Consider the following 27,687-nt stretch of genomic DNA (forward strand, 5'->3'; position numbering starts at 1 on the left):
CAGGTGTGGATGTACAGGTGAAGAATGTGCCATGTGACGACACCGCCGCCTGTCCTGATGGCTCCACCTGCTGCAAAAACAAGGAAGGTGCCTGGGCCTGCTGTCCTCTACCTAAGGTTAGCAAACCAACATTTGACATCCAGTGAATTTGAAGAACATAGTTTCTGGAGCTGCGTTTTAGGGACTAAACTCGTAGATAGTAGGTATGAAGTCGTTGCATCGCAACATCTCATCTGCTGGTGGCTAAAAATCTGCTTGTTGACAATGACTAGCATTGTTCTCATAATGTGCTAAATCTTAAATGTATTTATGATATATAAAAGAAAAAGAGATGCAATGCTTTACTATTTATCATCAATACTACAACAACTAGATAAAACTGTCAGGAAAAAGTTTTAGTTAAAAAAGAACGGTGAAAGAAAGTAGCTCAGTTATGCTAGCTTGACTTTGACAACCTTAATATGTAGATGTGCTGCAGAATTTGGTCCATTTCGGTTCTGTAAAATAAAAAGGCGACCCACACACCAATTTTCTGGCAGATTATCAGTAGAGCAGATTTTTAAATTGGCTAATCAGCCACTGTTTGCTAATCTATCACTAATAATAGGGATTAAACTATTATTAGTTTAATAATAGTTTAATCCCTAAATATTAGGGATTAAACTAAGGACCGAGGTTTGGAGGTGGATCAGAGTTAACTCTGAACCAGTTAACTCTGGATCAGAGTTAACTCTTTTGGTTCGTAGTAGAACGTTCTACTAGCGTTCTACTACGCTGGCTACTGATGGCAAGTAGTAAATTATATTTCTGGATGCAATGTGTTGTATCGTCTATATCATCTCGTGGCATTGAATAACAGCAGAGGTATTGCTAAATCGCTAATGAACACTAATTTCTGAAGGAAGTACAGACACTTCCTTCAGAAGGTATCAAGTACCACCTGTAAAGGTGGTCTATTATGCTTCTTTCTCCCATGGTTGCTATTGTATTTTATTTTTATCTGACACTTTATTTGCTAGGCGGTCTGCTGTGACGACCATGAACACTGCTGCCCTGAAGGCACCACCTGTAACCCGACCAGCACTGGTTGTTTACAAGCTTCAGCCTCAACGCCCTTCATGCTGCAGGTCGCTGCGTTCACCACTCCGGTACCCACCACAACAACCCAAAGCTTGGTGACAACCCCAGCAAAGACCAATGAAGAGGATGAGCGACCCACACAAGAGGAAGGTGATGAAGAAGAGGAGAAGGAAGAAGAGAGGAATCAGTGTGATGAACACACCAGCTGCCCTCAGGATACAACCTGCTGCTTTATAGAGTCGTGTAAAAAGTGGGGCTGCTGCCCACTGCCAAAGGTGAGTTCTGCTACTCAGGGTTCACTCATGTTAGCGCGGTTTAGTTTGCTTAATCCAAGTAGAGTTTGTTTTCCTAGAAAGTCTGGTTCGTTTGAGGAGATGTGAATGAGTAATCGAACTCTGACACGAACCAAAAGAGTTAACTCTGATCCACCTCCAAACTTCAGTCTCTGTTTGGTTGAAGTGAACTCAGGCACAATTTGAATGCATTTTGAACGATCCAGAGACTGTTAAAAAAGCAGAACATGGGTTACAGGGCAGAGCATTCTGGGTAAATACAACCAGAACAAACATGCTAACCGAGCGCTAACAGGAAAAATGGTTCACCGTCTTTTGCCGAAGAGAAAAGAGAAATCCTACAATCAGTAAAATCCTCTTCATGTTTGTTTAGATTTTGTGAAAAAGGAAGTTCTGCTCTGTCTTCTTCAGAGGTTTTGTTTCATCTCCCTCAGTCGTTCTTGGTGCAGCGCCCCCACAGGCGAGGAGGGGAACAGGTTTTCTAAAGATTTGGTTCAGTGCAGTGTGGAAGCACAATGCTGCATTAAGGCCATTGTAGATGAAAAATAGAAGTAAATTTCTGCCAAAAAACTCAGATATTTTTTCATTACGCAATCTAAGAAATTTTCTAGAAACATGTTAAAAAGTAAAAAAAAGAAAAAACTTTTCAAACTCAGAAAATTTACAAAAGTCAAACATTTTAAAATTTTCTATCTACAATGACCCAAATTCACTCTTGTATGAAACTGAACCACAGCAGCTAGAAATGTAGAAAATGTTGCAACTTTAGTCACGAGTTTACCAAACTTTGAGGTGTGTAAACACTCTTAAGCTGCATAATTAAACTTATAAAGAATTTATAGCCAAAGCAGTGCTATAAAAATGTGACTCATGAATCTGAACTGCGTTAATTTCTTAATAATAATGTAGTTTAAGTACCAGAATGCATTTTCATTTATTGAAGGAAAACTAGAACTGCACAGCTGATTATGGCTAGCCTTCCAGTACAGATACCGATCCAACTTCACAATGGCTCTATAAGTCTGAGTCTTTTGTGGTAAAAAAGGAGAAGTTAGTCGTAGAAATGAATGCCTGCAAATGAAGCTAAATGTCAAAGTTGTGCAAACAAACAGGAAGAAGCTATTTAATGTAAATAGTAAGTTGTAAAACAAGAATAGTAACCCCTATTATTGATGTAGATTCCTCATAATAGGAAATATTTTGGTTCATTTTCTCGAGAGGCGTATATTTACTTATAATAGATATTTAAATAATTACACTCCAAAAATGCAAATTTTTACCAAATATTTTGGTCTAGTTTTTAGTGCAAAAATCTTAGTACACTTTAAATAAGACAAAACTGACTTATAAGTAACTTTTCAGCAAGAAATTTGATCTGTCAATATTTAATAATTCCTTAATATTGATACAAATCAAAGTACTTTACTAGTTATTGGCAGATTAATTCAATTATAACAAGACATGTTTTAAATTATGTAACTGGAACTTTTCCATCAATATAAGGAAATAAAGACTTAAATTAAGCTGATAACCTGATGAAACATTTTTAAAAAAAAGCTTATATTTGGCATCCAAGAGGCAAAATTCACCACCAGCATTAAAAAAAGAGTCAAATTAAACGATGCTGCAAAAGGCACAGAGAAGATTTGAAACTAGACGGTTAATTCAGTCACGGACAACCCAGCTGATATTTCTGGCCTTTAAACTTACTTTCAATTCTGATTTCTGTCATATGAATAAATATATCATCACCCACACAACTGTCACACTTCACCAGAGTACAGGCAGCAGAGTGTTCAGTCTGACCAAAAAACAATCTGTTGAGTTTTATTACACTTACTGGAGCATTTTAATTTCATTAATTGTTTTTTAAACAATATTAAGGAATTGTTGACATAAACAAGCTCCTACATGTTGTCTAAAAGTTACTTGTCTACTAGTTTTGTCTTAGTTCAAGTGTACTAAGATATTTGCACTAGAAACTAGACAAAAAAACTTGGTAATATTTGTGTTCTTTCAGTTTATGGCTTAAATTAATTTTGATGGCTGTCAGAGCATAATAATAATTGGCCATATCAAAGCTACATTTTTGGTTTATGTTAGCTGTTTTCCAGAATAATTAAAATTAACAGTAATAAGTGCCTGAAAAAAATTACATTGTGTAAATAAATCCTTGTGTTTCGGTTTTTGATCTAAGTACTGTCATGAGAGATAAGTGTCGGTGTCTTTAATGTCAAATCATGGCACAGGAAGTGGTGAATTTAAAAGTAAATGCATCTTTTTTCCCTGTGGCTGAGAGTTCGGTCTTACTACTGAAGAAAGCAGAAGTAACAATATAACCGCTTGGCTGATGTGAAAGTCACGCTTCCAACTCTCACTTCTTCTACCAGGCCGTGTGTTGCGCCGACGGCAGCCATTGTTGCCCGGAAAACTACAAATGTAACGAGGACAAGACCACGTGCATCAGAGGAGAAGTGGAGATCCCGTGGTACACCAAACTCCCCGCCATTACGAGGGTCCAGGTTGATCCCAACAATGTCCAGTGCGACGACGACCACCAGTGTCCTGAACACACCTCCTGCTGCAAACTGTTCACTGGCGAGTGGGGCTGCTGCCCGCTGCAAAATGTGAGATTACCGGCCGATTCCGAACCTCCACCATGAAAATGTTGAGTGTTGAAATCAGTGTCTGTTAGTGATGTGCGGATTGATACTGCAATATCGATATCTCCCGATACCAGACCTTTTATGCTTTAAATTTGATTCTCAAATCCAAATATCAATACTTCATCCATTTGAGATAATGTAGCTTATGAAGAGCACGTTAGAAAGTTACTAAATTATTAAGATCATGTCTAAATGAGACGGAGTTGATTGGAACTACTTTTTCTTCCGCCTGATAAGTGCGTAATCTGTAAGGACGTAAAGCGTAACGTGCTGCTGCTGCTCGGACACGCTGACATTAGCTGCGTTTCCATTGACCACAAAATTGCGCAAATTCAAAGTACGAAAATAAACCCGCTTAATGGGAACACCACAGCTTCCCTCACGTGTTCTGCTTTTCTTCGCGCTAGGAGAAGATGGTTTTTCTCCCGTGTTGAAATAGATGCATTTAGCAAAACTACAGTGGAAGTTTTAGAGCGTGTTTGCTAGCTATTAGTTAAATATTCTTACTTTTTAGTTTAGTTTTTATTAGTTATAGTAGTAGTTTTAGTTTTTTCATACTTTGGTTAATTTTTTGTGCAGAATTAAAAAAATTTAAAATATTGTGATTATGTTTACATTTAAGGGTAATGGATTCTCAAAAGAAGATACAATTTTCAAAAAAAATAAATAAAAATAAATAGATCTAATTACTGTTGAGCAAACAACTTTTGCCATCGTCGTTTTTCAGATTAGCGTAGCTCAGGGGTTCCCAAAGTCGGTCCTCGAGCGCCGGCATCCTGCATGTTTTAGTTCTCTCCCTGGTGGTAGTAACAACCTTTTCAGCAGGTCAATGTTCTCCTTAGGCCTTCTAACGAACCATCATTGGATCCAGGTGTGTTAAAACAGGGAGAGAACTAAAACATGCAGGATGCCGGGCCTCCAGGCATCCTGCATGTTTGGACACCCCTGGCGTAGCGCCACCAGGAGGAATGTGGAGTGCCGTAATTTGCTGACAGCTGACGTAAACTGTGTGATGAGAAAAAAAATCACACTAGTTCAAAAGGCTAATAAATAGATTCATGAACATGAAAATAATTTAAATCAGAAAATGAGCATCAGGAATAACATTAAAATAAATTATTCTAACTTATATTTTATATTAAAAAAAAAGATTGAAGTACAAATTAAAAGTGTATGAGATTAATTTATTATTTTTGCATGATTTTTCTCACCCATTGCCGTCTGGCAGCCTCCTCTTTAAAGAACAGTTTTATTTTTCTCAGAATTCTAAGAATTGCGAAATTGTATTATTATTATTTTCCAATGTAAGCACAATAACAAAAAGATTTGTGCACATTTGTAAAGGAAGCTGAGTGCAGCAGGGTTTGCTGTTGTAATGTAAGACTTGGTGTTTCTGTTCAGGCGGTGTGCTGCTCGGATAAGGAGCACTGCTGCCCAGAGGGCTACACCTGCGACGTTGTCTCCAATAGCTGCCAGAAGCTCATCCTGCTGCAGCTGGAGACGCTCCCGCTGATACCGGTGTACCTGCCGGAGTACCATCTTGAGCTCGCGCCGCTGAAGCACAGAGTCGTCCAGTGTGACGAGCAGAAAAGCTGCCCGGACGACAACACCTGCTGCAGGACGTCTGCCACCACCTGGGGCTGCTGCCCGGCTCCTCATGTAGGAAACGCTTCACTTACAGACACACACACCTTGAATTATGCATTTATTTGCCATAATTAATCAGTTGTGAAGTTAGACTAAGTTCTTTAATCACAGTGTCACAAAATGCACAGATTTATCTTAACAACTCTCCAGCGTTAAGTTTCTGATGCATTTGATGCTGCAGACTCCAGTGGTTGATCACTAGACCAGATGGATACTTTCTGGATTTCTAAGAATAAGTATGGAAAAAGATTAGTGCCACAAAAAAATTATTACATTCTGACATCAAACTCAGAATTCTGATTCTAATCTATTATCTTATTTCATTTGTCGCAGAGGTTCTTTTTAAATTATTTCCAGTTTTAGTGAACTAATTTCTGACCCTAGGTTTACTTTCTTGTGCTTTTCTTGAGAGAATATGTTTAATTACTGTGAAATTGTGTCTGAATTTGTACAATAATGACAACAAGACTGCATTTTCTGTTGTCTGACGTGAGCAACAACACTAAGGGAGCAAGCCATAGAAATGTATCATAAAAATGTTTTAATCATGTGCTGTTGTCATGAGTTGCATGGATGTATTTAACCTAGAGCGCCCTCTGTTGGCCTTGCAGGCGGTGTGCTGCAGCGACATGAAGCACTGCTGTCCCGCTGGCTACACCTGCACAGAGGAAGGCTCCTGCGTCCAGAACTCTGGGCTCAACTGGCAGACATGGAACATGTTCTCCACCAACAAGAAGAGAGCTCTAATTCTATGAAAACATGCTGAAATTAATTTTTACATGAAGAAAATAAATATAAAATACAATTAATACTTTGTTCTAAAACGTGCTAAATGGTGAACAGTAAAAATGAATTGCACTTAAGGAGGCTGTTAGGGAACGTGAGCTTGGATTGAAACGTTTCTGTCTGCAGGTTTGGTGCAACAGAAGGTTGTTTTTCTCCTGCACACATAATTTGATACTTGAAACTCTAACAAATCAAGAATAAAACTGAAACACTCCGAATGCAACATAAATCTTCTCACTAAATCACTAAATCACTGTTGTCATGATCTGTTGCAGCTGCCTTTTGTTCACATCTGCATTCCTCTGTCAATAATCTGTATTTTTTCTCCAAATCAGTAATAACCAGTGACAGTTTGGAATCGACTGTTACATTTAAATGATTAGCATTTATTTTGTTGGTAAATCAGTCTGAGACTTCATATTGAATTGAAAAGAAAGTACCGATCATTATTCATTTAATTTTCTCATCAATCAAACTTATTGATTTCGGGCAAAACTATTAATTTAAGTGGTGCAACTTAATTAAAAAACAAATATGATTTCTGTGTTTTCCATGAAACTAATAAAGAAGAAATTACATTAAAATGTTTTTTGTCATTCTTTTTGTGTAATAACATGATCAATACAATTTTAAACTAAACCTGCATTATTAAGAAAAACATTTTGTATTTTATGTGAACAGCTATTTCCAAGCTGTTCTGTTATAATGGTGGGTGCTGATGGTATGTAAGCCATATAGGCAATATAAATATAATTTGGCCAAAATATCAGGTTTATCATACTCAGGGGCCTGAACATTTTTAGAATATCTTTTTTTCTTTTAATTAGAATTGTTAAAGCTATTTTTTTTTACTTTTATTTACAATAAACAAACTACAGTATGTTAATAATACAAGATATTAAAGTCTGATTTTTGTCTAAAAGGGATAGGTTTTAAAACATTCCCATGTTTTGGGCTTATTGTCTGACAGATTTTTTGTTTGTGTTTGGCAAACCAAATTCACATTGATCTTGAATTCTACAAAATCATTCCAAAGTCTACATATGACCCTCTGACTATACTTTGAATTCCCCTTGTGTAAAAAACTACATATTAGTGTCAATTTGCAACTGAAAACCAATTAAACCATTATAATTGAGGGAAAATGCATTGCGTCCATACCAGTTTTATGTTAAATAAATAAAATATGTCTTTTAAAAAAAAAAAAAAACTTGTCTTCTATACTTGTTGCATCCATATATAAATGTAACAGTACCGGTTAGAATTTACATTTCCTAGAGCAAAATTTGAGCAAAATTTGTATTTAAAAATTTTATTTTGAAAATTCTAGAACCAACTCTGTTTCCTGTGAACTCAGAGTTAAAGAGCAGCTTTACAAACCTGCGCAAAGCGACGTAAAAGAGAAAGAAAGGTAAATGTAATGCAACGTCAACTTAAAAGTAAGGGAAACTCAAGGAAGTTATGGCATTTTACTGTCATTGTATAAATATTATATGTAAATTATGAAGGCTCTTTTTATTTGGAGACATACTCTTAATTTTGTTAATTTCATGTAATAAAATGTGAGGATAATGAGTTTAAATACTAATATGTCTCGGGAAAGCCCAGATTATAATGATGCCATTGCTTATTAGAGCAGGGTTTCTGCAAACTTTAAAGTCCAAAGAGAAATTTCCACTCCAGCTAAATAAAACTTCTTCAGAGGCCGAAAAATATAGAACCTTTTGAAAAAAAATAAAATAAATAAGACAACCTGTAAACTTATATTTCTGAAATAAATGAATAAAACATTAAATCCCTAAAAAAAAAGTGCTGGTTCTTTTAATGTCATTCTGTTGTGGAAATTCAATGCAATAAGTTATCGTCCATTTTTATTAGAGATACATTTTAAAACATTTGTTCGTTCTTACGCATTTTAGTCAAAATTATTAGGCGTTATTGTGAAGGTCTAAAGAGTAACTTGTATTGTGTGTGTTATAACAAAAAATATACGCTTACAATAATTTGATAGTTTATCACGCTAACTTTAAAAAGTAATATTGTCTGTCTAAATGCTGACTTTGCTGTTTGTTTTTGTGAGATGCTTTTACTTTGAAGGTAAATCCCCTCCACTTCCGGTGTGTCATTGTTTGTGGAAGCTAACTTTCGTTTTTCTCTGTTTACGTATGAATCATCTTTTCCAAGATGGCGAGGCACCTGTTTCTCTGGCGATGATCCTCTTCATTTTTGCGCAGTTTTAATAAAATAACCACCGGGAATACGTTGTCGGCAAACCGACGGTGGGTGAAGGAAACTCTGAAGTGATCTGCACCGTCCAGAATGTCCACGGAGGAGCTGTCAGCTTCGGATAGCGAGACTGTGTTCGCCAGCGCCGGGGAGCGATGGGCACCGGTGGGCGCCGTGGCCAGCCCCGAGGAGGAGAGCGGCCGCCGGCCGAGGCAGAGAGGCTCGTCGTCGGCCACCGATGAGGAGATGGCCGCCCGGCTGATGAAGCTGGAAGAGGAGCAGGACTTGTTGAATTCATCTCTATTAGCGCTAACGTCGCACTTCGCACAGGTTCAGTTCCGACTGAAGCAGATAGTTCACGCTCAGAGCGAGGAGAAGGAGAGGATGCTGGCCGAGCTGGAGGAGTTCGCCTTCAGGGGCTGCCCGCACGTCGTGGGCTGCCGAGCCCAAGATGCCAAGCAGCTGGAGAACTCGGTGAGACTTCCAGTTAATTCTGGTTCAGAAATACATTTAATGGTTTAATAATATAAAAGTATTGTTTCTGGTGTGGTTAGGCTTATCAGAGGGAAGGTAAACACACAAACAATATATTTAACAGAAAAGGAAGCATTTAATAATCGGAGTTCTGGCAAATAAATATTTTAATTATCTATCTCTAAATGAAAATTTGAACAAAAAGATGGAAGGGTGAAACTCCAAAATTTTGAAATTAATCTCAGAATTAAAAAAAAAAAAAATTGGACATTTCTGAGTTTAAAAAAATCTAAAATTTATTATAAAAATATTGACATTTTTTAGATTGATCTCAGAAATTTTCTAGAAAAAAGCTGAAAATGTACACGTTTGAGAAATCAAAAATGTTAGAATGAAAAGAAATTTTGAGATTAACATCAGAAATTTTCTTCTTTTTCAAAAAAAGGACATTTCTGACTTTGAAAAGTCATAACTTTGTTAGAAAAACAAAATAAATTCATACTACACCAAGTGTTTCTGTTTTTAAGTCCAAAAAATATCTTTGTTTATATTTTATGTCTTACACAGAACTAAGCTATGACAAAATATCAGTTTTTCCTGGAAAAAGCTAAGAACTCAAACCACTTTTGCTTTCAAAGCATGCACTCGGGTGGAATTTTTTGTTGTTTAGTAAAAAACGTAGTTTAGAGACATTCTTTTAGACACAAATGTTGATGCTACACATTGTCTTTTGCATTCAGAACTACCAGTGCTTTTTATCCTTTCTATTTCTAATGCAAGCTTTAATTTATGCTGCATGCGAAGTGTTTTTTCTGCTAATACAGATGCATAATTACCATGGTGTTTCCAGATCTGTGGTGGAAATGTTGCCTTGTTGAAACCTCCTGCAGCAGCAGATCACTATCTGCTTTAAAAACAGCCGCTTTGTTCCCGCTGCTTTTCCTGCTGATGGGAATTTTCAGCTTGTTGTGTTTAATTTAAAAGCCTCTTTTGTTTCTTTTGTCACATGCTTCATTTGCAGGAAGATCTGGTGAGTAGATCTCGTGTAAACATTGCGCCAAAAGCAGCTTCTGAGAGGCGTGTGTGTGGTTGATTCATAATCGGTGTGTGTGTGTGTGTGTCCTGTCAGAGCGAGAGGGAGAAGCGGGAGCGACTGGAGGCGCAGAGGGAAAAACAAAAGGATCTCATCGTCCAGCTGAAGACGCAGCTGGACGATCTGGAGCGCTTCGCCTATCAGGAGGGCAGCTATGACTCGCTGCCACAGTCCGTCGTCATGGAGAGGCAGAAGGTGTGGAAATGCAAACATGCGTCACATCTCATGCGTCACGTCTCACATCATAAAATCCACAGGTTGTTCTTCCACTTATAAACATCAGGCATATTAAGTCCAACATGCTGAGATATGAAACATTCAGATTAGGGATGCAAACAATTAAATAACCATTAAATGTTAATTAGTGGTTTATTAGATTAAAATGAGTTCCAATCATCAACTAACAACGTCCGCTTAGATCTTCTTTAGTGTTGTAGTTTGACCGCCAGCCAGCAGAGGGCGCCGCTGGTCATCCTGAAGGAGCCTGATACCCCAGAACGGTAAAGAGAAACTGTCCAACTTAGTAAAAACTTGGACATTTCTGAGTTTCAACTGTCAGAAATGTTTAATTTTTTTCTACAAAATTTCTGAGTATTTTCTTGCAAATTTTTGACTTTTCAAACTCAGAAATTTTCAACTTTTTTGTACAAAATTTTTGAGATAGAGCTCAAAATTTCTGACTTTTTTCCTCATAAATTTTTGACTTTTGACTTTTTTTTGTTTACAATGCCCGTAATTCTCCGTCATGTTTCACATATTTGATTCTTTAACAACCCAATTGGTCCTTTTTTTATATTTTATGAATATGCCAAAGATTAATATGAGAAAAATGCAAATTTTCTATTTACTCAGTCAGCATTTAATTCCAGCCGACACAAAATAATGCTAAAATTAGATGCTTTTTTTTAATTCAGTATATTCTGAAAAATATAGCCCTTTTTTGTTATGGAAAGAGGAATTGGCCGCTTATCGATTAATCTTTAGTCAATAAGATCAATCAACTATAGATTAACTCATTCATTGATAACTTGCATCCCTAATTCTGTGCTCTCCTACCAATGAGAAATCTTGTGCAGAGTTGAAGTTATATTTAGACAAATATGAGCTGCTTGTTTGGCTTTCCCAGAAGCAACACTTTCCGTGTTTGCATACCTCAGTGTTGCATTCAAGGAAGTCACGGGTAAACGGCTTCTGGAATTCTCTGATTAGTGTGATGAAAATCGACAATGAATTTTTTTAGATGAGGAAATGTTGACATGACAGGAACTGGGTGAGGTTTCTTTACCTCCTTATAAAAGGAGGGTAAATATCTTTCAGTTTCCAGTTTTTTTTCTTTTCCTCAAAAATATATTTTTTCTGGTGCTAATGGCGTTTACTGATAACAATCAGACAGGAAGAAAAACACAAGGCAACGGTCTCTACTTCCAGGTTTTCTTTCTTTTTTTTAAAAACACAGTTTTATTAGTTTTGTGTTTTCAGGTTTTCTATTAAATGTTAATTACATGTCTTTTATTACCAAAATGTTTTAATAAGATTATTTTACAAAAACGTAAAAAAGTAATTTTAGGAGTATTTTTACTGCACTGTAAAAAATACTCTTTTTCTTACCCACTAAATGAAAACAAACATGTTTTAACCAAGAATTCATCAGACACACACCTGCAGTTTCTGTTAAAGCTTCATAAGTTTTTTATTCAAAGAAACTGATTTGGAAAAATTTTCTTTTGCCTGATTTTGTTATTTTTTGCTACTTTTATGAATTATTGTCATTTTGGTCATTAAAATACAAAAATTTCCACTTAGCTTTATATTGTGGTCCGTCTGATGATGTAATTTTTAAATAATTTGATCAGTTACTTAATTTGACTTTTTCCCAGATACTTTTCACTCTTACATGAGTAAGTTCTTAGATTGATACTTTTACTTTAGTAAAAATATGTAGTAGTAGTAATACTCTTACTTGAGTGCAGTTTTTGGTTGTCTGCCCACCTCTTCCTAATATTGACCTGAATTCAAAGTTCATATAAATAGAAGCTGTCAAACAAGATGGCCGCCTTGTTTGTGCTGACATCAGTCCAAACTATGGAAGCTGAAATCCAGATGTTTCAAAAATTAAATCTTTAAAAAGCCAAAGATAATATTAGAATTGATGTAACACCCTGGCTGTAGTTTGTTTGGTTTCATGCCCAAACCTTGATGGAAATACCCCCAAAGTGATTTTCATGTTTTGTTTCCGGTTTCACCTTCAGCCTGTTTCTGTTTCCAGGTCATCATTGACGAGCTGATAAAGAAGCTGGACGTGAATCTGAACGAGGACATCGGGAACTTGTCCCCGGAGGAGCTGAGGCAGCGGGTGGACGCCGCCATCGCTCAGATCGTGAACCCGGCCCGAGTGAAGGAGCAGCTGGTGGAGCAGCTGAAGACGCAGATCAGGGACCTGGAGATGTTCATTAACTTCATACAGGGTATGCAGGACACACACCTGATCACTCTGGGGTTTATTCTTGTTAGATTGTCTCTTTTAATCATATTTATGTCTTTCCTTCCTAAAGATGAGGTGGGGAACCCTCTTTTGTCAGACGGAGTGCGGAGTCAGCAGCCGAAAGCGGACGGAGCCAACGGCAGAGCTGCAGGGATGAAGAAGAAAGGTCAGTTTATTACAGGCAATCAGAGAGTCTTAAAATAGTGATAAAGGTCCTAAACCTAATTCGTAATGGTCTTAAATTATAGTTGGTGAAACCGTCAGAGTCCCAGTTCATCAAACTGCCTCTCCCTGTGTTTCTGCCCCCCACAGTGGACCCGGTCCAGGCTGAGCGGATGCGGGACACGGGCCTGCAGCTCATCCAGAAGGCTCTGGCCGTGCTGCAGATTTTCGCTGCCAGTCAGTTTGGCTGCTCGGCCGGCCACGTCCCCCAGAACCTTTGGCCCCAGGACTGTCCGGGCCGGGACTACGGCCCCCTGCTGCAGCGCCTGGAGGCGGCCGTGGAGAAGGTCCGGGTCCTGGGCTCACGGCGCCATCCCTCCGTGGAGCACGTGGTGAGCTACAGCGGCGGGGCGGCGGCGGCGCTGGGCGCCCGGGACGAGCTGACGACGGCGGTGAGGAAGGAGCTGGCGGTGGCGCTGAAGGACCTGCTGGCCCACGGCCTGTTCTGCCCCTCGCAGACCATGAGCCTGGTGCTGGCGCCCATCTCCTGCCTGCTGCCCTACCGCCCTGCCCCGCTCGCCATGCACCCCTGGGAACTCTTCGTCAAGTACTACGAGTCCAAAAACGGGAAGGCGTTCGTGGAATCGCCGGCCCGAAAGCTGTCGCAGTCCTTCAGCCTGAAGGTGGGCGGCGGCCCGGGGACGGTGACGCCCAAACACTCGCTGCTGTGGGCCGTCCACTCGGTGCTGAAGGAGCACGGCCGCTACAAGCGCGGGCCGGACTCGGAGCTCAAGGCGCTGGTGTGCATGGCGCTGAACGAGCAGCGGCTGGTTTCCTGGATCAACCTGCTCTGCAAGTCGTCCGTTCTGATCCAGCCTCACTACCAGAGCTGGAGCTACATGGCCCAGACGGGCTTCGAGGGCGCCCTGCGCATCCTGGGCCGCATCAGCCACCTGCGCTTCAACCTGCCGGTGGACCTGGCCGTGCGGCAGCTCAAGAACATCAAGGACGCCTTCTGACGAGGCGCTCTGCGGCGGCGGCCACTGCAAAAACACAAAGTCTGACCAGGAGCTTCTGTTCAAAATGTCTCATTACGCTTAAAATAAGACAAAACTAAACCACAACTAACAATTCAGCAAGAAATACCAGCTGGTTTTAAGTCAGTAATTATTGAATATTGATAAAAAATAACTCACTGGCAGATTATTTCACTTATAACATAGGGAAAAATGTCTTGTTGCCATGGAAACTAGTACTTTTTATCAAAACTCAAGAACTATGTACTAAAAAATCCCTATATCTTGCTGAAAAGTTAGTTTTGTCTTATTTCAAGTGTACTAAGAAACTAGACCAAAAAGATTTAGTGTTTTTGCAGTGTACTCTAACCCGTTAAGCTCGTGTGCATGAATGTGTTGGCCTGCTTCTCTAAACATGCCTTACGCTGCAAAAACACAAAGTACTACCAAGTGTTTCAAATGTCTTATTATGTTTAAAATAAGGCAAAACTAACTCGCAAGTAACATTTCAGCAGGAAATACCAGCTTGCTTTAAGTCAGTAATTACTGGATATTGATAAAAATCAGTGTTTCACTTTTAACATAGGGAAAAATATCCTGTTGCCATGGAAATGTGTACTTTTTTATGAATATTCAAGCATTATTTACTGAAAACAAGCTCCTATATCTTGCTGAAAAGTTGCTTGTGAGTTAGTTTTGTCTTATTTTAAGTGTACTAAGAAAATAGAGAAAAAATACTTTTGATTTAGTGTTTTTGCAGTGTAGTCACCTGCGATGACCTCACCTTTAGCCTTTAGCCTAATGCTAACATCTTTGTGACCTTTGCTCAGCAGCTTCTTCCTCTGCTGGACCTGCTGGCGCCCCAACCTATGCAGCAAACATCCTGAGGAGACATGCACTGCAAAAACACTAAATCTTACAGTGTTTTTGTACAGAGCTGGTTTTAAATAAGTAACTCATCAATATTGATGAAATATTGATCAATATTGTGGAATTACTGACTCTTATTTTACATTTTACATTTAGAAGTTTTGTCTTATTTTGAGTTTACGGAGATATTTTCTGTAGAAACTAGACAAAAATAGTTGGTAAGATTTTGTGTTTTTGCAGTGTACGTTGCCATGGATACCGTTAGTGAAGGAAGAGGAGCAGACACATTCCTGATAAACTCTCTAGTTCTTGTTTGTAACTCTGGATGCTGTTACGCAAACAGGAAGCTTCTGTGTAGCAAAAATCACCAAAATAAAAGCTCTACGTGTGTATGGGTGGTTGCTGTTGTCCTGCAGCTTTTTGGTCAAATGAACCACCGAATGTGTTCCTGTGTTTCAGTTCTGACTGTTTTCTTGTTGACTGAGCTGCTGCTGGTGATCATTTTTATTCCAGATTTAATTTTATTTTCCATGAACAGCAAATCATGTCCGTAAAAACCTGAATGTATGAACCGTAGATGCTATTAAACTGACGTTAGTTTGTATTTGTTGTTTATTTTGTTCATGCGTTTGTGTCAAACCTTCAGTGTAGAGCACTTTTCCAAACTTCAGTTGTGTTTTGGGTATATTTACTCCACACTTTTTTGCTTTTGTTTATGTTTATTTATTAGATAAATCACTTTAAACACTTAAAGTGGCTGCTGTTCTGTAATCGTAGCAGTTAAATCTGGGAGCATCACTGAAAACAATTAATGCTATATTTATTTAATTGAAGATGGTATGTGGGAACATATGAATTGTTATTTTTGGTTTTATTATATTTAATGTAAACCTGCAGTTGTAAAATAATAAACTAAGTAAATGAAGTGTCTTTTTTTTTTATCTCCGTTTCTTTCGTCTGCAACCTCCAGGGGGCGCCACATTCCCTCATCTATCTACCGTTCTACCTATCTATGCATTGTGTATTAATGTGTACATAATAAAGTATCCCAATCTTCAAATATTATATATCAGTCATGTGTTTTACTTTGCGATACAACATTGTTAATAATCTTTTTTTCTTTATAATTTACAGAATTTAGGTTTTCTTTTTCTACAATCTAGTTCCATAATGTTGAGAAATACAGAATATTAAGTAAGTATATGTTCAATACTATTAAATCAAATGTTAAAGAAAGGAGGACCCTTTAAGTTCCTCCTAAGTCCGTAATAAGTTCGTACTTATTTAAAGTCCGTATTTTAAAATGCTAAAATTTTAAACATGTTTGAAATGTAAAAAGTATTTACATTTTACGTTTAGATGTTTGGGAAAAAAAAAATCTTAAAAGATAATCCCGATATTTCCAAAATAAAATGATTTAGGAAGTGACGTACTCCACGTTTGCCCTCTGGACTTCCTTTTCCTGTTAGCGGCTGCCGAAGAGAAGCTTCAGTGAGTGAATTTTTCCTCAAAATAATCCACTTCCATCGGGTTTAATCTGGGCTAATATGTTGTTAATACCGCGGTATTGCACAGATTACCCTCCCTAGTGTCAAACTCGACCGGATATTTAGTGAGTTTATGTTTGATTAAAGATGAAAATTAGATGTTTTGCTGCTATTGGATCTCTTCCCCAGCGCACTTTCCAACATGGCATCCTTCTTAGGGCTAAAGCTGCACCTTACTTTTAGTGGCGTATTATATAATTATTTTAACATATTCTGATTTTATGTGGATGTGTTCTTTGTCAAGCAACCCATCTAACTTTAGAAACATCCAAAGTGCTTAACAGAGTGAATATTACGTATATAAACACGCTTGTTTGATAGCTTACAGTTAGCTAAATGCTAACTAGCTTGGTTGTCCGGGAGCAACAGCAAGGCGATAATAAAATCTGATTATTCTGAGCTACGTCTGTGTCGATTTTAATAGATTTACTCCTTTCTGACAGAAATGGGCAAGTTTATGAAGCCGGGGAAGGTGGTGATGGTCCTGGCTGGACGCTACGCCGGGCGCAAAGCTGTTATCGTCAAGGTATAAACTGATGTTTCCTGGACTTACTGTCCTGCAGCAAAGAAAATATATTTATACAAAATGTAGAGACTGGGTTCATAGTTTTCATCTTTACAAGGCAACAGTATGAAATTTGTCTGAAATGCTAGTCTAGTTAAAAAGTGTATTTGATTGTGTGGATATGAATGAATGAATAAACAGCAAGTGAATCAAACTTTCACGTTCCATGGCTTAAATCAACAATTACATAAAAAAAAAAGACAATTTATTATTAATGTCAACAAATAGTGTGGCTGGTTCATAATTGTTTGAGCTGCTGATTTTATACATTTAAAAACATAAAATCAAACCAAATTGACTTTTTGCTGTTAGAAGAATATTCTAGTGTGAAATTTATCTTTAACATTCCTGTAAATTGTTCTTGGCGTCTTATTTGCTCTGCGCAAAGTATTTAGATCATTAGCAGGACTTTCAATCAAATGTGACCCAAATCCATTGTTCTTGTTTTCCCCCTGATGTGATTCTTATCTGACCTTTTCTTTTTAAACAACCCACTTCTGATCATTTCACCAAATAAAGAGAATACCATCTGACACTAATGTGGTTCTATACCCCAAAATTTTCAAACGGCTGCATTAAGACTTACTGACAGACTTGGAGGTTTAATGTTCTCCAGTCTCATTTTTTGTCTAACTAGATGGGTTAGGAGGTAAATGAAATGTTTATTTGGCAGTAAACTGTTTGTTGTTCTTCTCTTTGCAGAATATCGACGACGGCACCACCGACCGCCCCTACAGCCACGCTCTGGTCGCCGGCATCGACCGCTACCCCCGTAAGGTGACCACCATCATGGGCAAGAAGAAGATCGCCAAGAGATCCAAGATCAAGGCTTTCGTCAAAGTTTTCAACTACAACCACCTCATGCCCACCAGGTCAGAAACTCACCTTTTCTTTTCTCTGCTCCAGTCCATTAAATGCATCCTAACCACAACGCTTCAGTCCCATTCGTTTCTCTTGTGTTTCATAAAAATAAAAGGTTAATAATATAAGCTTTTACAGTACATTGGGATAATCTGTTTAAATCAGAGCTGCTACCTGATTGGCGCGTCTCTAATTGGATTCTGTTTCTGTCAGCAGATAAAAACATTTCAGGTTTATTTATCCACCAAACTTTCCACTCAAAGAGCAAATCAGCTCAGGATTAAAACTCTGATTTGCTTTCCCACGTTTTAGGGTTGAAACGATTAATTGTGATTAATCGATTGTTGAAATGATCATCAAACAATTTGGTAATCAATTAATCTGTAACAATAGTATACAGACCTTAACCAAAGTCGCCACTACAGAAAATAAAACATCCATGTCGCATTTAAGATTAAAACGTTTTGTAAATGTGTTTTAGCTTCACCATGTTTCTAAAGGAATGCTGCTATTGCATTTTAATTGGAATAAAATATTTACATTATTTTGGATTTGGGATTGAATTGTTTGGATCTTTCAATGTATTTCTAATATTTAATAAAAGGTTTTAAGTGGTTAAATGGAAAAATCTGCAGAATGTCATTTTTTTTAATCTAATAATCAGAATTAATCATTAGTATTACATATTAATCACCCAAATAATCAATTAATCACCAGAATGATCTACTAGATGTCAGAATTATTGGTCATTAGAATTATTGTCAGCATTACCAATTGATTAGTAAAATCAATTTTCCTGCTCTAATCAGTTCATCATTTTCTTTTTTTTTGCCGCTCGTTTTTTTGAAGAGGTGAACAGAAATAGTTTTTGAACGTCTCTCTGCTGTAGTTGAACTCGTTTCCTCTTCGTCCTCAGATACTCGGTGGATATTCCTCTGGACAAAACCGTCGTCAACAAGGACGTCTTCAGGGATCCTGCTCTCAAACGCAAAGCCAGGCGGGAGGCCAAGGTCAAGTTTGAGGAGAGGTCAGAGCAGTTTCCAACATTAACAGTTTCCAACATTAACATGTTGGCTTCTTGCTAAATTTCTTTTTTTCTGCTTCCAGGTACAAGACGGGCAAGAACAAGTGGTTCTTCCAGAAGCTGCGATTCTAATTTCACTCGGTTTCACAAAATAAATGTTTATAAATGCAAATCATTTGGACTCTGTGTTGTTTTTTGGTTCTGGTTGAACTGGAAATGATGAGTTTTATTTTCTGAAATGAGTAAAAAAAAACTATTCATTTCAAGTGAATTCAAAGCTTTAAAATATTACATTAAAGCAATAAAACACATTAATGCAGAAATGTGGACCAACTGAAAAGTGCGTTCATGTAATGTGCATCATAACTGAATAATTGTCTGGGGCTCCTGTTTTATTTTTATTTAATATTTAAGTTCAGAACTTTCTATAAGCAAAAAAATAAGAGAAGATAAAAAAAAAAATATTCAGACTGACTAAACTTACTGTGATACACTTAAATCAATAGTTTTTAAATCAGGTAAATTTATCATGTGCCATTGTTTTTACTGAGTTTACTGAATATTGTAGTTGGCTTTAGTGTCTTTTTTTATTATTATTTCAGTTATTTAGGCAGGAAAATGAAATCGGGTTTAAATCATAAAATGCTCCTGATCTGTTCAGGAAGCCCACACTGCTTTGAATTTTGTTGTTGCAGTTATTTTTTTCCTTCCACTCAACTTTCCATAGCAGTTTTCCATGTAGTTGTGTAAATATTAAAAATAACCATCTTCTTTTCTCATGTAATCTAATTTTCTGAGAACCTGAACCTGAGGTTTTCAGGTGTAATCATGAAGATTAACATTTGTTCTATAAAGTAAATTTTTTATAACTAATTTTTTTGTTTGTTTTTCTGATGCACTGAAATGCGCCTAACTCCAGTCCTCTGCTGTCCTGCAGTTTTTAGATGTGCCACAGATACAAAACACTGGAATGAAACGGCTTAATTACCTCCTCCTTGTGTAGATCAGATCTCCAGAATCCTGCTAATGACCTAATTATTCTCAGGTGTGGTGCAGCAGAGGCTCATCTAAAAGTTGCAGGCCAGTTGCCCTCCAGACTGGAGTTTGACACCTGTGATTTAGGGTGTTAAAATAGCGGTTCGTGGTGGTAAAGTGTTGGAATTCCTACAGCCCCTGAACACATCGTCATGTATTCCGGCTGTTCGCCCCCTGGTGGAGATAAGCGGTACCTGCTGCTCTTCCTGTTCGAGAATAGAAACTGAAAGAATAAAACACTGTAGAGCAGAGATCGTCGTTGAGAGGTAGGTCAGAAACGAGCTGCTGTTCTCTCATAAATGCATTTATTTGTTTTTATTTAGTCGCTTTGTGTTTTGATTTAAAGTTAAATTGTTAGTCTGAGATTTACTGCAAGTTTAAGATTTACTGTTATCTGAAATTTGGCCTCCAGATTGGCTCTGAAGTTCACCTGACTGCGCCTTTCTTTGTTTACAGCATGTAAACATATTTATAAATCCTCTTTACGTAATGATCTGACTCTGCGTGACGGTTTTGAACTGTTTTAATCTGTTAAACATGTAATCTGAATTATTTCAGGTTCCTTTCACCATGTCGTCAGACGAGGTGAGATTAAGATTCTTTGCGTCATTGTTTGTCATATAATCAAAGACAGGAACACTTTCCGTTTCCCTTTTAGCCAGAATCAACCTTTCACTGCTTTCCTCGTTTATTCACTGAACATTTTAATTTAAAACTCAGTATTTGACTAATGTTTGTGTTCAGATTCTTACTGTTTGTTCGCTCTTGTCAGGATTTTTCCCTGGTGACTGACAAAAATGAAGACACAATAGAGGGAATCCAGGCTCTAATCAAGGAATACGAGGTGCAAAATACAACTACAATACATATTTACTCTGAGATTTGTGAAAATATTTAAAATAAACCCATCTTTTGCAGCATAGACTCCCACTGAAACATCTAATTTCACTAGATCTATTTTTGAGATTAAAAACTCCTCATTACAGTTTTAATTTCCAGTTTTAACAGTTTCCTGATTTTATGCAACTAAAATCAACACATTTTTAGTTTAATGTTCTCTTACCTTTCCTCTTTTCAATTACATTTAGCTGAAAACAACTAGTGGTCTTATCCCAAAGCAGAATTAAATGTTGTCGTAACTCATTGCTCAAGTATCTACTGATTTCCAATAGCAGTCAGTCTTGCAACGAATCTGAAGAGGCCTCTGACTGAAGACTACTATAATCTCAATTTCCAGGCAGCAGAGATGATATTTGACAGTTAAAATGTCCTGGATGAAAAAATATGTTGTTAGCTAGCTCTGCTAATCCACCTCATTTGCTTTTGCTGCTCGTCTTTAAATCTGTTTCTAGCTGTTTGGTTAGAAAGTCGGGGATGTGATAAATATGTCTGGGCTCTAGCGTAACAAGTCTGCGTCGGTCCGGTCTGCCATCCAGACCGGGCCCCTCACGTGTTTCACCTGCGCTGCTGGAAACTGTTGAGCGGGGGGACGGGGGGGTTTGGGCTGCGTTTGTGTTTGATTTTTACCCAGGAAGCACATCAGCTAAACCGTGAGTGAAACAGTCACTGGGACTGACTACTATATATTCCATTGAGGGAAAGCAATTTTTATGTTACATACACCTTTCTGAACAGGAGAGGGCGCACTTTCTCGTCTATAATCAGAAATTAAGGCAACTTGGAACCATTCCTCCCTGGCACCTCCCGAGCTGGGCCCCCATGGGCGTCCATCCGGGCCCGGGCCGGGCGGCAGCAGCCCCCCCACCCCCCCATAGCTCCGCGCCTGTGTCTGGGATATTTTAAAGAGAAATTAGTCAGATTTATCCCTCAGGAGCACAGAGGTTTGAATTTCTGATTGAAAATTGAAAATCTGATTGTTTCTCCGTGAATATTCAGTCTAATGTTTGTACAAAGGCGCTTAGGGCCGGTGTAGAAAGAAAGGAAGGAAGGAGAGCATTTCCACCAAATAACTTTTAATTTAATCCCAGAAATTTTCAGAAAAAACTTGGAAATTCTCTGAGCTCAAAAAGTCAAAAATTTACAAGAAACAAATTCTGAATTTTGAGATTAATAAAAAATGTTCTCTAGAAAAAAATTGAAACTTTTTTAGCTCAAAAAGTTGAAAAAAGTCACATTTTCAGATTAATCTGAGATTTTCAAGAAAACATGAAAATGTATGACCTAGAAAAATTCAAAATTTAAAAAAAAAAAATTTTGAGATTCAGCTCTGAAATTTTTGAGGAAAAACTTGGAAATTTCTGACCTCTAAAAGTCAAAATTTTATGGAAAAAAACCTCAAAATTTTAGGTCAATCTAAGAAATTCTCTAGAAAATTTCTGAGATCCAAAAGTCAAAACATTGTGAGAAAAAATTAAGACGGTTTTGGATAAATCTCAGAAACTTTTGAGAAAAACATTGACATTTCTTAGATCCAAAAAGCGAAAAATATTTGATTTTTTTAAAATTCCCAAAAGTTTAACATTTTTTCTTTAAGAGCTCAGATTTTAATTCCAAGATGTATTAGTTTTTTGGTAGAAATGTATTCCTTCTTGGTACCTGTAGTGGATTAAGAGGAGTTTAAACTGCTGCCATAAAATCTGGGTTTATTTGAAGCCTGTTTACATTGTTTACCTGAAGGTAAGCCGTTCTGCACAATGCTAATGCTAAAACATTAACGTGTCTCCATTGAAACTTTTCACAGCTTTCAGACGTTCACATGTACCAAAAAGTGATTGTTGTTGCCGTTTCCCCTCAGAAAAAATACTCTGTGATCCTGGAAGAGCAGGAGGATTTAAAGGTCTCCATTAAGGAACGACAGGAAATGACCCAAAAGTTCAAGGAGCGCACAGAAAAAGTGATGGAGGGTCTGAAGAAAGACCAGATCTCCTTCAAAGAACAGATGGCAGCTGAAAAGGTTGGAGTGCGTCTGTCTGCAGCACAGCATGGAAAATAAAAACTAAAGTTTTATGGCATTTTCAAGAAGGAGGAGTTGTGCACAGGATATGGAAAATGACTAAACTTAATGAAACAGTTTATCAGACAGTAATCTGTAGCGGTCACTGTAGATGGAAAAAAATCTCCTTAATTTTTTAAACAAAACTTGAGTTTCAAGTTGAAAATTACTAGAAATTTTGAGATTATTAAAATTTTCTAGAAAAAAAGGGAAATTTCTGAGTTTGAAAAGTCAAACTTTCTCTAGAAAAAAACTCAGAAAATGTGAAAATTTTTCTCAGAAATTTTCTACAAAAAATAAGGAAATTTCTGTTTCAAAAATTGAAATTTTTTTGAAAAAAAAAAATCCAAAATTTTGAGGTTAATCTCAGAAACTTTCTTTTTATTTATTGCTAACTTCTGCCATAAAAGCAGTGGTATTATCAAATGTCAATATCTATTTATCCCTCATAATTACTTTACAGTGGCTTAGAAAATTAACTTGTAACATTAACAGCTATTTTTTTTAAGTTAATCTGGTCAAAAATTACAAAAAAATCTGAAATGATATTAAATATGAAGCAGCATCTCATACAGACTGTAAGAAAAAAAGAAAAATGTGTTTGCCTTGAGGAAGTTCATATTTATATAAAAAGCCCAGACCTGAATCGGAGCCTGAACTGAAGAATGGGCGAAAAATTCACATGAAATCCTAATAACACACAAAGTTTATGTACTTTTGCATTTTTTGTGAAATTAGCTCTAATATTCCTGAATGTGTTTTGTCTGACTTCAGGCCAAGTTGGACGCCCTGAAGCAGGAGGACTGCGAACTCATGGAGGAGTTGCAGAGACTTCAGGCTGAACTCGAGAAGGAAGATTCCCAAAACGCCCAACTGAAGGAGCGAGCGCATGTAGGCGAAGTTCTGATTCCTCCGCAGCCCGACTTCCTGAGCGTCTCCACTAATGACGCAGTTTTCCGTCGCAGGTGTTCTCCAAGATGCCAGAGAAGAATTTTGTCTTCTCTGGAAAGACGGGAAAAGCCGATGACGCGGAGGAGTTTGAGATGAAGCCGCACATCAGGTACCCGATGGAAGAGGGAACGGCGCTCATCACGTTCGAGGAGGAGGACGGTGAGAAGATAAACGTCAATAGCGGCTTAAAATTCACGTTTTGCACATTTTTCTACTTCCATTTAGTTCTTAAAAAGAACTTTTGGCCATAAGTTAATTGTAAAAATGAGCTGTTTCAAAAACCTCTATGTTGTTAAGTCACATTCCAGGTTACCTAGCAACCTCAGCAGAGTTCTGCAAGTTACCTAGCAACCCAAGCTAAGTTCCTGCACATTTGTTCAGCTGTTTTTGCTGCTGTTTGTGCTGTAGATGTAGAAAAATATAGATATTTGATCCTTATAGGGGGCTTATTATTATTAATTGCACTTATGTTTTGAGCCATTTTCACGTGCGAGTGTAAAGGTTGAGTTGTGGGGCGTGGCCAGTAGCAGCTTAATTTGGATTTAAAGTGGCAGAAGCCCCTAAAACATCTCATTCTGATGTGACCAGACTGAAATCTCGTTACCTAAGAAAGATTCTGTGCAAATAGTGTAATGGGCATTAAAACTTGACTTAACCAGAGATTTTTGTTAACATGTGATTGTTAGTGGCGGCGAATATTCTGGAAAAGAGGAAGCATAAGGTGGATCTGGGAGCAGAGTGCCACATCACGGTGGAGGCCCAGCCGGTTCACCTGATGATGCCCAGCCTGGTGGAGGTAAAATCCATCGCCATGATGACGAAACGAAATGCTCCCATTTGTAACCTCTGACCGCTTGAACCGCAGATTGACACAGACATCTGTCCTCACCGGGTTTTGGTGTCCAACCTGCCCAAGATGGACACGGAGATGCTGCTGAACAAACTGGAAATCCACTTCTCCAAGTCCAAACATGGAGGCGGCGAGGTGGATTCCTGCCACTTCCTGTCCGACTCGGGGACGGTGGTCATCACATTCGTGAACAACAACAGTGAGGACGGATGTTTTCTGCTTTTCTGACTTCACAGTTGGAGAGAAAACATTAAACTGACTCTTCTTCTGAACTTTCTCCAATCAGTTGCAGAAGATTTGGCACTAACAGAACACCATAAAGTAGATTTCAACAAAAACAAGCACATAGTGAGAGTGACGCCTTTCGTAAACGGAAAGATCACAAACTTGGAGGTGAGAAAATATTGGGAAAACGCACTCAGAAATAAAAATACAGAAACACATTTTTAACTCTTTATACGGAAGAAGATTAAGGCCAACAAAAATTTAAATAAATTAATAGAATTTTGATTTTAATCTCATAATTCTTCTTTTTTTTATCAGAATTGAAATCAAATTGTTGAACCATCAGGCAAATCTAGTCTTGCAAAAGAAAATCTACCAACACAATTTAGAAAGAAAGAAACTGTTCATGCAACATAACTGAAGAAATTTGGTTATTTGCTTTCAAAATGGTGAGGGAAAAAATCAGGATGCCAGGATTTTTAGGAAGTAATTTGTTTTTTAGAAAGTCGGGATTCTGAGAAAAAATTTTAATTCTTTGGCTTTTTTCTAAAAAGTGACTTTTACCAAATACTCTTTTTTTTTTCTTTTTTTTCTTTTAGAAAAACTCAAAATTTAATGGCTTTTCTCTAAGTTGGATTTTTTAAGTAACTTTTTTTTAGAAGAATTCAGAATTGAGAAAAAGTCAGAATTTTCCTATTTTTTTCTAAAAAGCCAGATTTTTTAAGTCAAAATTCAGATAAAAACTAATAATTCAGAGAAAAAGTCAGATTTTTCTGACTTGTTTCTAAAAGTTATTTCCTTAAAAAAATATACATATATCATTTTTCCTAATGAATTTTTACAGAAAAAACTAACTGAAAAAGTTAGATTTATGGGAAAAGTAAAAATTCTGAGACAAAAGTCAGAATTCTATGGAAAAAGCCCTTTTTTTTGTTTTTCTTTTTTTTTTCTTTTTTTTTTTTTAGAAAAAGTCAATTTGGGAAAAAAAAATCCAAATTCCGAGAAAAAGTCGAATTCCTTTTTTTTCTTCTTCAGTAGCACTGATGTTCTTCCATATTCTCTCTCTAATTTTTGTCTTTGTGTCCTCCGGACCTTCCAGACCCGGACCTCTATGTGCCCTCGGACCGTCCTGTTGACGGGAATCCCGGACGTCATGGACCGGGAGACGATGCAGGACATGCTGGAGATCCACTTCCAGAAAAACGGCAACGGTGGCGGCGAGATCGAAGCCTTCCTGTACAACCCGGTGGGCCAGCAGACCCTGGCGCTCTTCGGCAGCGCCGCCCCAGAACCTGGAGAGGAGGAGGAGGAGTAGAACCGGCTGCTCCAGAACCGAACTGACCGCCAGCCCTCTGAGAAACATCTGGACTCGGTTTCTGATGGACCTCAGCCGAACTCTGCTCTATCTGTTGATTGGGAATAATCGGAATGGTGAACGGTGCATAACTGGAAAATCAAAGAAATTTAGATTTCCAGATGAAAATTAGTGCAAGTTTTATCGCATATATATATATACATCTATGTTAGGGCTGTAACAAACGACTCTTGGTAATCGTTTGTTCAGACGATTAATTGATTATTCAGACGATTAATCGGATATTTACACCCTTAAATGGACACATAATGCTAATTTTTCATTTAACCACTTAAGTTCTTTAAACAATATTAGAAATACAATAAAACATTGAAATGCTTGTGTTTTGTCCTTGATTACAATCAAGAACGGTGAAAACAAACAAAACAGAAAACAATTGATTTAATTTTGTTCTAATAAGAATTACTAAAAAATTTTAACAATTATATACAGATTTAATTTTTAAAAATGTTTACTGTTAAGCAGGTAAATAAAAAAATCACAGGAAACAATTTTTTGCATTTCTAATTTAATGAATTTTGTGGCCTGTCAGTAGTTTAAATTTGACAGGGCAAGAACTTTGGACCACTGCATTAAAAAAATGCAAATGATCAATTCAACTCAATTTTTAAAGAATAAATTAAATATTTTATTGCCTAAAAATTATAATGTAGCAGTCTTTTGTGAATGCTTGATCATTTGCAGCAAAGGCAAAGGATACAATACATGTGAAAACCTCAGCCCTTTCTGCTTCCCTTAACGTCAGTCGGGCTGTTGATTAAGTTTTGATTTAACTGACTAACATTTGGACTTTTACAGAATTTGAATCAGGTGAAGCTAAAAATGCCACTTGACAAATGTGTTTTTTTTTAGTTTCTTAAATATTTTTTTGTACAGTTTAGGTTTAATTACTGCCTTGGATATATTCTTCTTTCAGTAATTGGACTTTTTTTTCTGTATACTCCAGTTAGCAATTAATCGATTTCTAAGTTAATTGATGATTTAAATTGATTAATCATTTCAGCCCTATATGTGCACACGTGCAAATATTTCTTTCACATTAAATTATCATGTGGGAAATCACAGACACCTAGAAATACTGTCTTCCCCCATTTGATTTACTTTAAAAAAGTGAATGTTTTTACTGTTTCGTATCGTATCATAAAAAGATTATCTGGGAAAATATATATTTTAATAACTTTAATAAGGTCCATGTACCGTACTCTGACCCAAGCTGCAAAAACATTTTCATCGACCTAAAATAAACATCATGGTCCTACAATAATAAAACATTAATAGTTTGACATGAGTTTTGATGGACTGGTTTATATAAAAATATATTTTAATGTAATTCTGCTTTGTCAGAATATTTACGCTGTCTCTCAGATTTTGGAAATCTGAGATTTCCAAAATCGCTCAGATTTACATTTCTTGTTTATCAAATGTAAACAAGAAGGTTTGAAGAAGAATATTAAAGTTTGAACCAGCTTGGTTAAATAAGGTTCGGTTGTGTTTTTCTTCAGTTTA

General features: G+C 37.3%; 4 protein-coding genes across 6 annotated transcripts in view; all 4 read left to right on the forward strand.

The window, feature by feature from the left end:
• Positions 1-7,056, forward strand: part of grna (granulin a) — a 15,103-nt gene extending 8,047 nt beyond the window's left edge. Inside the window, exons 11-15 of the mRNA XM_007562221.2 lie at positions 4-116; positions 1,020-1,355; positions 3,764-4,000; positions 5,441-5,698; positions 6,298-7,056. Of these exons, the coding sequence (XP_007562283.1) occupies positions 4-116; positions 1,020-1,355; positions 3,764-4,000; positions 5,441-5,698; positions 6,298-6,441 (1,088 nt within the window). The 3' untranslated portion in view covers positions 6,442-7,056. The remainder of the gene's footprint in view (positions 1-3; positions 117-1,019; positions 1,356-3,763; positions 4,001-5,440; positions 5,699-6,297) is intronic.
• A 1,528-nt stretch (positions 7,057-8,584) lies between these two features.
• Positions 8,585-14,409, forward strand: rundc1 (RUN domain containing 1). Of its 2 annotated transcripts, XM_007562103.2 has the most exons (6): positions 8,585-9,172; positions 10,194-10,202; positions 10,302-10,460; positions 12,532-12,730; positions 12,818-12,913; positions 13,060-14,409. In XM_007562103.2, exons 1-6 carry the CDS (start codon positions 8,792-8,794, stop codon positions 13,926-13,928), a joined length of 1,713 nt encoding a protein of 570 aa, XP_007562165.1. In that variant the 5' UTR covers positions 8,585-8,791; the 3' UTR covers positions 13,929-14,409. The 2 variants fall into 2 exon arrangements, with proteins under 2 accessions (XP_007562165.1, XP_007562166.1); XM_007562104.2 differs by lacking the exon at positions 10,194-10,202.
• A 2,378-nt stretch (positions 14,410-16,787) lies between these two features.
• rpl27 (ribosomal protein L27) lies at positions 16,788-18,960 on the forward strand. The gene is made up of 4 exons (XM_016676392.1): positions 16,788-16,868; positions 17,610-17,779; positions 18,685-18,795; positions 18,876-18,960. The coding sequence occupies exons 1-4, from the start codon at positions 16,788-16,790 to the stop codon at positions 18,922-18,924; spliced, it is 411 nt and encodes a 136-aa protein (XP_016531878.1). The 3' UTR covers positions 18,925-18,960.
• A 1,042-nt stretch (positions 18,961-20,002) lies between these two features.
• On the forward strand, positions 20,003-26,573 carry ifi35 (interferon-induced protein 35). 2 transcript variants are annotated; one of them, XM_007562106.2, is made up of 10 exons: positions 20,003-20,093; positions 20,386-20,412; positions 20,600-20,671; positions 22,583-22,741; positions 23,555-23,671; positions 23,746-23,890; positions 24,418-24,527; positions 24,597-24,780; positions 24,868-24,974; positions 25,906-26,573. In XM_007562106.2, exons 2-10 carry the CDS (start codon positions 20,398-20,400, stop codon positions 26,119-26,121), a joined length of 1,125 nt encoding a protein of 374 aa, XP_007562168.1. In that variant the 5' UTR covers positions 20,003-20,093; positions 20,386-20,397; the 3' UTR covers positions 26,122-26,573. The 2 variants fall into 2 exon arrangements, with proteins under 2 accessions (XP_007562168.1, XP_007562169.1); XM_007562107.2 differs by lacking the exon at positions 20,003-20,093 and adding an exon at positions 20,116-20,286.
• Positions 26,574-27,687: the final 1,114 nt, after the last annotated feature.

The sequence above is a fragment of the Poecilia formosa genome, unplaced genomic scaffold (assembly GCF_000485575.1).
Source record: "Poecilia formosa unplaced genomic scaffold, Poecilia_formosa-5.1.2 Scaffold134, whole genome shotgun sequence".
Lineage (NCBI taxonomy): Eukaryota > Metazoa > Chordata > Actinopteri > Cyprinodontiformes > Poeciliidae > Poecilia > Poecilia formosa.

Excerpts from the sequence above, each read along its gene's own strand:
- rundc1 (XM_007562103.2), top strand. The coding sequence starts at position 8,792 with ATGTCCACGGAGGAGCTGTCAGCTTCGGATAGCGAGACTGTGTTCGCC. Across the intron at positions 10,461-12,531 it reads TCGTCATGGAGAGGCAGAAG|GTCATCATTGACGAGCTGAT; the intron begins GTGTGGAAATGC and ends TTCTGTTTCCAG. Across the intron at positions 12,914-13,059 it reads TGCAGGGATGAAGAAGAAAG|TGGACCCGGTCCAGGCTGAG; the intron begins GTCAGTTTATTA and ends TGCCCCCCACAG.
- rpl27 (XM_016676392.1), top strand. The coding sequence starts at position 16,788 with ATGGGCAAGTTTATGAAGCCGGGGAAGGTGGTGATGGTCCTGGCTGGA. Across the intron at positions 17,780-18,684 it reads AACCACCTCATGCCCACCAG|ATACTCGGTGGATATTCCTC; the intron begins GTCAGAAACTCA and ends CTTCGTCCTCAG. Across the intron at positions 18,796-18,875 it reads AAGGTCAAGTTTGAGGAGAG|GTACAAGACGGGCAAGAACA; the intron begins GTCAGAGCAGTT and ends TTCTGCTTCCAG.
- ifi35 (XM_007562106.2), top strand. Across the intron at positions 20,672-22,582 it reads CTCTAATCAAGGAATACGAG|AAAAAATACTCTGTGATCCT; the intron begins GTGCAAAATACA and ends GTTTCCCCTCAG. Across the intron at positions 23,891-24,417 it reads CACGTTCGAGGAGGAGGACG|TGGCGGCGAATATTCTGGAA; the intron begins GTGAGAAGATAA and ends TGTGATTGTTAG.